We start from the raw sequence: 9,672 nt of genomic DNA on the forward strand, positions 1-9,672 counted from the left end.
AGTGTGGATCCACGCACTGTTTTATAAATGAGATCCCTTCTCTTGCATGTGTGGACCCATGGCACATCACAATCTGAAAGGAAATTAATTAAAAAAGAAAAGTCTAGCAATGACTTAACAGAGCAACACAACAGTCAGTGCAACAACATGCCTCCATCACATTATTTAATCAAAACCAAACCTTTGAGACACACTGTCTGTGCTGGAGTTGAGGATTTGCCGCTTGGTAAATAAACGTAGCTCCATATTATTTTGCTTAATTAGACGTCTACTCAACAGCTGTTGGAGCAGCACAACTTCCACTTTCATTGTTCTCATCAGAAGGCTACATGGAGGTGATCAGTGCCAGAGGCCTGTGTCCAGCCCCTCTGTGTACTCTGTTGCCTGGGTTGGTGCTCCGGGTGGTGACGGAGGATTCAGCAGGTCGATGGTCCGTCCTTCCCTGAGCTGCAGCACTGCCAGTTTCAGACTCCACCTGCAGGGAGGGACAAATGGAATGCGTTGTTGATCTCCGTAGGATTTCACTCAGCCGTGGGTTGCATCAGACTGTAATAAAGTTTTCATCATCTTATATATATGTTTATCATATTTAGCCTAGTGCTTATTATCATAAAATGAATTCATGGATTCAGCTATTAGTGCATTTTTTTACTTTTAGGACCTAATGATTTAAATAAGGACTATTAGAGTGTTCATACTGGGGAGTTGATTTACCTAAAAAAAAAATTATCTGCTGAGTTACAGATGTCTCTTTCCCAATGGAAGTTGTAGTACCGCCGTTTGGCCACTACGAACATTTGCATCAAAGCCCAACGCTCTTCCTGGGGGCTTAAGAAAATGGCTCGCTTCTCCAATATATTGAATCTGCCCTTTTAAATAGCAATGCACCAATGTGCAGGCGCACCTGGCTTTTAAAAGGGAGATGCCACTCTGATTGGTTGAATTCCTGTTACGCCCAAAACACACCTGTTAATTAAGAGACTAAATACAACCCCTTTGCACCGAGGTTATGCGCCGCCTAACTAGCAAAAGTGGAGTTGGACACGCCCTAAGTGCACTTTAAACCATGCGCTATAGATTGTTTAAATAGGGTCCCAAAGCGAATGAGAAAAACTGCAACTCAGAATAGAACAGAATGTACTCACCTGTTGGTATCAGGGTCTCTGATTGAAGAAGTATACAGATAACCTCCAGTTTCTGACCCAGTCACAGGGATCTTTATCTGCAAACACAATGCAAATTCAAATTCATCTGCAAGTGCAGACAGATATCAGAGCTGTACACAGCATTGTATGGTACAGCTGCCCATCATCTGAGTCCCACACCGATTTCATGTTCGACTGATAACTTTATTAGAGTGGAAACTAGTTTGGTCGTCCATGCACAATAACAAAAGATACACAAGTCCTAACAGCTCACAGTGGACAACATATGAAAGACATGCTCCCACAACAGTAGTAACACTTAACACATATTCAAAGAGGACATGAGTGTAGCTTAAGAGCCCAACTAGCCAAGAAATTAAAAAGCAATAAAAGGAGTTATTGACCCGCGGCCTGTTCCCATGCAGTAATGATCCAACTTGGAAGTTTAGGACATTTTACAAGAACAAGATTGCCAAACAAACATTTGCACAGCGACGCATGGATGGGGCAACTGTTTAGTCAAAACAGTTCTATTGACACAGAACACAGGATAACACATTCTGATGTCTTCCTAAAACACACAGTACCTGTGCTGTAGACTGATCGATGCGGTTCTTTCTGTCTGTCAGATGGATGTTGTAGACTTTTAAAGGCGGAGCCCCCAGGCTTTCCATGGCATCTGGACATGCTTCCAACTTCTGCAGAGCCAGTCTGTGGTAGTCTGACGCAGCAAATTTCTCTAATTGGATAGTAGACAGAAAGGCACAAACAAGTGGCCGAAAATGGGTTATAAAGTACAACAGTTGAAATGTTGAAGTTTTTATGACTGAGAGCAGTTTAACAGCTTTCATCTAGTACCCTTTAAATGAGAAGTTCAACTGTCAGCTGAGGAGTAAAAGATAAGAGCAATAGAAAAGTTGACATGTAACAACTCTGACAGAAGTTGAAGAGGAAATCCCTTTTTCATGCAGACTCAAACACTAGAGGCACAACAGGCTGTCATTCACTGTGAATAGAAGCTATAAAATAGTTGCCTGGCACCTCCCAGCAGCATGACCCAGAAAGATTCATCTTTATGCAAATGTCCTCTGACGTGAGACAACCTGGAGACGAGAGGTTACAGCAAAAAACACAGGACTTTCGCTCAGGAGACTGCTGTTCATGTCCTGAAGTTGATTTATTTGTAACTTCCGTATTTTAGTTACAGCACGTCCGGTGTCATTTTAATCCAACCCACAATCTTTTCCTACTCTTAACTAAGCAGGTTTGTCGGTGCTCGTTTTTTGGACGTGAAATCATGTAAACATGTTCTAGTAGAAACCCAAAATACACGTATGCACCTGAAGATAAACGCCAGCATTTCAGTTTATGAAATGGACTGTTTTTGTCCTTGGTTTTAACATTGTAAAACTCATCTTTACCTCCAGGAACAATACACAGGGCGGCGCTCTTGCCATGAAAGATGAAAACATTGTCATGTTTGTTATCTAATTGTCCATTAGAGTGGAAATCCCTTTATTAAACCAGCTTGACTTGGTTTGAATATTTCATTTCCACTTTTTAAGTTGTTGTATACACGTGTTGCTGGAGTTCTGACCTGTTGAGACAGAGAGGAACTCCCATATTTACTCGGGGAAATTCCCAAATATGAGATGATTGCAGCAAAATTCATCACCTCATGTCATGACCTGAGTGCAGCCAGTGGAACCTGAGAAACACAACTCTGTATTCACGTCTTTTTTTAGTTGTTTGATTTTTCCTTTTTTTGTTTACATCAGTCAACCTGGTTGGTAGGCCTATAATGTATCTTTACACACACACACACACACACACACAGCTCATTTGTACTCACTCTGCAGCAGATAGTACATGGTGCCGATCCCACCCCCGGTCAGCAGGGTGGTGAAGATGGCGAGCTGCTGCAGTTGACTGGTGGAAACCCTCATCTTTACTTCCTTCCCTGTAAAGCTGCACAGACGGACACGTGTCTGAAATTTCACCGAGCGCCGCCAGATGATGTTACGAACCCAGACACAAAGGCGTTTGGTCGTCCGACATGTCTGGGACTTCCTCAACATGTACAGAGCAGCTATAGTGGTTATTTCGGTCCTGGTTGATGAAACTGTTGGTATCCATGGAGGTAAGCCCCTCTGCGAATGAACACGGCAGACAAACTCACGTGAATAACACAAGGCGAAAAATCACTCTGCGTTTGGTGCCAACGCAGCGTTAGAATGTAGCTCAGTACGGAGCTACAGAGGACTGTGGCTCCACACACACACCTCCCTTGTCACTAAAAGTTGCAGATTGATTTATGAATAGATGTCATGATATTATTGGTTCTTACTAGCTTATGTAAGCACACTTCATATTTTGTTTTACAGGAAGAAATTGATGATGATGAAACATCTTTTGCATATATTGTTAAATAGGTGCACAATATGACCGGGGATGTGATCTAAACGGGTTAAAGAGGCACTGATGAAGGGAATTCTTCATTCAGAATGTCTGATTAGCTAACATCCCATTTCTGTGTAACGCTACAACTAAAAGCACAAAGCAATATTTGTGGAGAAGTGAGTTGTGGATAACGTTCACTTTAACTTCAACCTTTGATCAAATTTAAAACAGCGTATTTTAACTATTACTTAGCTTTTCATGAAATGACGTTAAAGCTGCATTTGGTAACTTTGAGCAAATATGATAAAAAGTTATTTTGATAAAACTGTCATTATATCCTGACAGTAGTGCATGAGACAGATAATCTGAAAAAAAATCCACCGCTCCTAATGGCGAGATTTCACCTCCCCCAAACAAAAACAACCAATCAGAGCGGAGCAGTCTCTGGGCAGCTGTCAATCACTGCTCACAAAACTCGTGAACTCCGATCAGACGGTCAAACTAGGCAGCGCTGATCAATATGAATCAATATTCTGTTATTGTAATGACTTTCTTTTCTGTTTTCATAAACATATTTTAGTGTACCGTTGAGCTGTAAAATGAGAAAGTTTGTGACCCAACCGCCATATTGACAGTCGAGCCACAACCAAGCCATGCCACCAACTGGAGCAAACTTTCCACAGAGTTTATTTATCTGCAATAATCCAAAACACAAAGAAGGAAAAAATCTGGCAAAATGACAGCTGGAAACCAGAGTGTTGTCAGAGTCGACATCATCACAGCCATGTGCCCTCGGGCCTCTCCGGTTTATGGCTGCGTGTTTGTCAACGGGGTGTTTCGATGTGTTAAATGAAGAAGATTTAATTCCCCATGGGGATTAGTTTATTTTAAAGTACCAGCTTTAAAATGTGGATTCACAGTTGATTTTAGCATGAGGATGAAGGGAAAAACTCACTCTAGAATGAACGTAATTTCACTGCTACACCACAGTGTCTGGCTGACTGGAGACTCTCATTGTCTCCCTCTGCTGGACTCATTATATACCTCACCATACCACTGATATACACCGATCAGCCAGAACATTATGACCAGCTGCCTAATATTGATTAGGTCCTCCCTTTTGCCGCCAAAACAGCCCTGACCCGTCGAGGCATGGACTCCACTAGACCTCTGAAGGTCTGCTGTGGTATCTGGCACCAAGCCGTCAGTAGCCGATCCTTTAAGTCCTGGAAGTTGCGAGGTGGGGCCTCCGTGGATCAGACTTGTTCGTCCAGCACATCCCACAGATGCTCCATTAGATTGAGATCTGGAGAATTTGGAGGCCGAGTCAACACCTCCAACTCGTTGTCGTCCACATGATGTGAAAGAAAACGTGATTCATCAGACCGGGCCACTTTCTTCCATTGCTCCGTGGTCCAGTTCTGATGCTCACGTGCCCATTGTAGGCGCTTTTGGCGGTGGATACGGGTCAGCGTGGGCACCCTGACCGGTCTGCGGCTACGCAGCTCCATACGCAACAAACTGCTCCTCACTGTGTGTTCTGACACCTTTCTATCGGAACCAGCATGAACTTTTTCAGCAGTTTGAGCTCCAGTAGCTCTTCTATTGGATCAGACAACACGGGCCTGCCTTCACTTCCCACGTACATCAATGAGCCTCGGGTCTGACCCTGTCGCCGGATCATCGGTTCTCCTTCTTTGGACCACTTTTGGTAGATCCTGACCCCTGCAGACCGGGAACATCCCACAAGAGCCCTAGTTCTGGAGATGCTCTGACCCAGTCGACTAGCCAGCACTATTTGTCCCTCGTCAAAGTCGCTCACATCTTTACGCTGGCCCATTTTTTCTGCTCCCAACACAAAGTTCAAAGGTCAAAATGTTCACTAGCTGTCTAATATATCCCCCCCACTGATAATCAATCAGTGTTATTCACTTCACCTGTCAGTGGTCTTAATGTTATGGCTGATCAGTGTATACTAGGCTACACTAGTCTATAACACATCATACTGTAGTACACAACGTGTGTGACATGCAGGCGCATCCAGCCCAGAACAGCAGCTAACTGTGATACATATCTGATAGAGTCATGCTGAAGTCATCCTGCTGAGTCTCACTGAGCACACAGCTGATCTCCATGTGGCTGCTCTCTCTGTGTCTGCAGCTCTACCTGCTGTCTGTCTGTCTGTCTGTCTTCTCTCCAGCTCTGGTGTCTTACAGGTGAACATTTTCGACACTGTCTGTTGTTGCTCATTGAAACTAAATCTGAAGACATTCTCACCTTGTGTTGTGTTTCAGCGATAGGACCATGGGGGGTAGGACGACTCACTCGGCTCTGTCTACATCCGTACACGTCACACGGATCGTCGCCAATTGGATGTGGGTGCGCTCCATTAATACACCGGTGTGTGCCGCTCTGTTGGGGGAGGCGGCGTCTGTATTCCTATACCGAGATTATCCATTCATTCATTCATTCATTCATTCATTCATTCATTCATTCATTCATTCATTCATTCATTCATTCATTCATTTATTCATTCATTTTATGATTTTTATTTTATGTTGTTTCATTTAACATGAACACAACAAATCATATCGCACATACAAGAGACAATTAATCTGTTCACACGTAAGTAGAAACAGAAAAAGATGATACAAGATATGAGGAATAAAATAATAATGATTTACAGTGTCTGCTGATTAAAAAGGATATGGAAGACAAATATTGCCAAAGGGATTTATATTTCAAAAATTATGTTTGATTTTAGAAAGCAACAGAATAATTAAATAATGTCTAAAAGGGTATAAAAACTGTCAAAATGTCCACTTTAGTCTTTCTTCTAGTAGTCCTCCAAAGGGGCCGGGATCCATCCAGCTGGTCCCAGAATGGACGGGGACAACGCGCTCAATCCAATGGCAGTTTGAACTGTGCCGATCTATTCCTTGTTGTGTGTGTCCCCCGTGGGACAGGACCAGCTCGGCTGGCGATGGTCCTCAGGAGCCCTGACATGTTTATCTGCTACGCTGAAGGGACGTCTGTTTTCTCCACTGAAGAAGCGGCGAACCTATAACAAGCACAGCTCTTGTGCTGCATAAATATTTCTCAATATTTTGAAAACTTCTTTTACAGTGGTGTAACAGAATAAACACACCTGGGATAAAGTGTCATGTAATTCAGAAATTACCCTTTTTCATACATACTGTAAAATAGGATGTGGCTCAAATGCTAATCACCAAATTTAGACTTCATTTGGTTCATGGAATGTAGACTATGGCCCTGTTCAGACCTGGTATTAATATGTGTCCTCAGTGGATCGGATCACAAGTGGACAGCTTTAAAGGGACTATTTGTAACTTTGTACGCGCATAAATGTAGCGGGTCGTCACACATGCGCGCTCGCATATGCGCGTTCGCGTGCAGCCGCTGTACCCTCCTCCTCTGCCTGCTCGCCTTCACTCAGACAGCTCAGCTCGCTCCACCTCTAGACGTGAACGCGCGTTCACTCCACACTGCAGAAGAGTTAGTTTAGCTCTGAGAATATCTAGTGAATGCACAGGGGACGTTTGTGCAGAAATAACTGCTGCAGCTCCTCCAGACCAACAGAGGCTTTCCGTGTCTTGTGAAGTGACAGAGCTGTACAGAGATTTACGTTGTCTTCTTGTTACCGACCGGGTGCCGGTGTCTCCTCTGCTCTCTCTGGCTGCGGGCGGCGAGAGTAGGGAGACACGCTGCAGAGCCCCGCTGCATCAGCCTGCACTTAGGCAGGAAAAGCCAACACTAGGATCAGATCTAAATCATGTTCATGGAAAGACCTTCGTCTGGTCAGCTAACATTACTGCCAAGCAGCTGAAATATAGAGTGATATTGTGGTTTTAGCTGACTTGTGTCGCCTCACTGTTTTGAGTGATGCTCGTTCAGGTATATTGAGAGCGAGCAAGCGCGAACCCGACGCTGACTTTCGTTGATTTCACGGCCACAGGTGTCGCTGTTAAGAAGCATTTCTGAAAGTTACAAATAGTCCCTTTAAGTACAGGTGTGAACGCACTCAAGGCGCATTGAGATCCGATCACTCAGACCACATTCAGAGGTGGTCTGGGCCACATAATCACATTCTCTTAGCAGTGTGTAGTGAATGTGTCCTGGGCCGCATTAAGGACCGCCTACTCTACTGATGTCCCGCTGAGATCCGCAGGTCTCTGCGCTCCTCAGGTGAAACGCGAGCGCTTGTCCGCCTGGCAACATTGAAACGGCGTCTGTGCTCTACTGTATTTTGTCGATACAACTGTATTTTATTAAACCATATCTTATCTATAGGTTACATATCTTCAGAATATCAGACTAGGCTCGGGGAGTGCATTATTGCACTGTCCAATATGTGTCGTGTTTTTATTCCGTTTCTCTGCACAGAGCTGACACCCGCTTGCTCGCCCTCATCGCCGGCTCTCTGAAGCTCTGTTACCTGGGAAAGGTGGCAATGTCCCCGGGGACAATAACTTTATATTTTAATGTTAATAAAATTTACCCAAATTCACGAATATGTAGGATATTACTACACACGTACTTAAAGCTGTCCACTTGTGATCAGATCACTGAGGACGCATGTTAATACCAGGTCTGAACAGGGCCTAAATATGTCATGATGGGCCGCTTATAAGACTCAAAGAAATAGAAACAGCTCTATGGTGGCTCTAAAAACTCCACTGTGCTCTAGCCTCACTGAAACAACAAGAGGGAGCAGCTTGTAGAAGATCTCTATCTATCTTATCTCTATTTTACAGACAGGGGAACTCCTGGTGTGTCTCAAGCTGATTCAGAGTTCATGTTGTTGACACATTTACTTTACAGTACAAGAAGAACATAATCCAAAGCAAGTTGACTATGTGTTTTTTCTTAACATGTTTTTATTTTCTGGTATAAATAAAGAAATTCATCAAAAATGCTTGAATGCAAATCTTTCATGGGCTATATCTAACAAGACCCGATGAGAATCAGTTTTAGATTTAAGTAGAGCCTACACAAGCAATTTGATAAACAAACAGAACATGTACATTCGTAGCCTACGTCCATGATAACATCACATTACATCATTTTTGGTGGGCTAATGCCCATTAGCGAATTAATAAAGTGAAAACTGATTATACACATGGTAACAAGCCAGGTACCAGAGCTTCAGAGAGCCGGGGATGAGGGCGAGCGAGCAGGTGTCAACTCTGAACAAAAACATGACACATCTCCGACAGTATGATACAGATCTGATACATTCATGTAAATATGTATATATGTGTATATATGTGTATGTGTGCAAGTATGTATGTATGTGTATATGCAGTATGCAGTAGGTGTGTGTGTATATCTGTATATATATGTATACAGTATATGTATCTATATATCTGTTTGTGTATGATTATAAGAATAATGTATAATCATCATATTTTATATTGTATTTTATATGCATGGTCAGATGCTGTGTATTGTACTATATATATAGATATATATTGCATATTGTATTACATGTGCGTATTGTATATTATAAATAATAATACGCGCATATACGAAAGATAACAACTAGTCAATATAATTAAGATAAATATATTTAAGTAATGAATTTGTATTTTGATTAAGATACATCGTAAGTAATGAATTGGTATTCTTGATTGATAATGAATTTATATTTTGATAAGGATAATTATATCAGTAATTAATTTATATTTTTGTATGACAATTATTATATTTAGACGAGTTTAGGAGAATCAATTAGAGTATATGTTTAGCTCAATAAGGAAGCTGATTAATTATCAATGAATGATTTATGGAGAAAGGGGTGGGATTAAATACATTTGTACTTCTTCTCACTCCTTTTCCAATATGTAAACCACAGCATCAAGTGTTTGACCATTTATTTTGCTTATGCTTTTCATTGTATGTAAATATTACTTTTTTTCTGTCTGTCCACTTCTTTGTATGATTATTCTCTTTTTTAATGTTTTAATTTTTTTATTTTACATGTTCGAAATACATTTAGAAATTAAATGAAATTATGATATTCAGTGAAATTCAGTGTAAATCTACTGTTACGGATATGTGCAATAACATGCTGATCACTCTGTGCAATAATTATATAATTATCTGA

General features: G+C 41.9%; 1 protein-coding gene across 2 annotated transcripts; it reads right to left on the bottom strand.

Annotated features, from left to right (window-relative positions):
• Positions 1-152: 152 nt before the first annotated feature.
• Positions 153-5,972, bottom strand: LOC141777691 (cytochrome c oxidase assembly factor 1 homolog). Of its 2 annotated transcripts, none has more exons than XM_074652186.1 (5): positions 5,823-5,972; positions 2,998-3,113; positions 1,733-1,884; positions 1,146-1,222; positions 153-475 (listed from the first exon to the last, which is right to left on the bottom strand). In XM_074652186.1, exons 1-5 carry the CDS (start codon positions 5,849-5,851, stop codon positions 340-342), a joined length of 510 nt encoding a protein of 169 aa, XP_074508287.1. In that variant the 5' UTR covers positions 5,852-5,972; the 3' UTR covers positions 153-339. The 2 variants fall into 2 exon arrangements, with proteins under 2 accessions (XP_074508287.1, XP_074508288.1); XM_074652187.1 differs by lacking the exon at positions 5,823-5,972 and adding an exon at positions 4,179-4,237 and having other exon boundaries at positions 2,998-3,133.
• Positions 5,973-9,672: the final 3,700 nt, after the last annotated feature.

The sequence above is a fragment of the Sebastes fasciatus genome, chromosome 11 (assembly GCF_043250625.1).
Source record: "Sebastes fasciatus isolate fSebFas1 chromosome 11, fSebFas1.pri, whole genome shotgun sequence".
Taxonomy (NCBI): Eukaryota; Metazoa; Chordata; class Actinopteri; order Perciformes; family Sebastidae; genus Sebastes; species Sebastes fasciatus.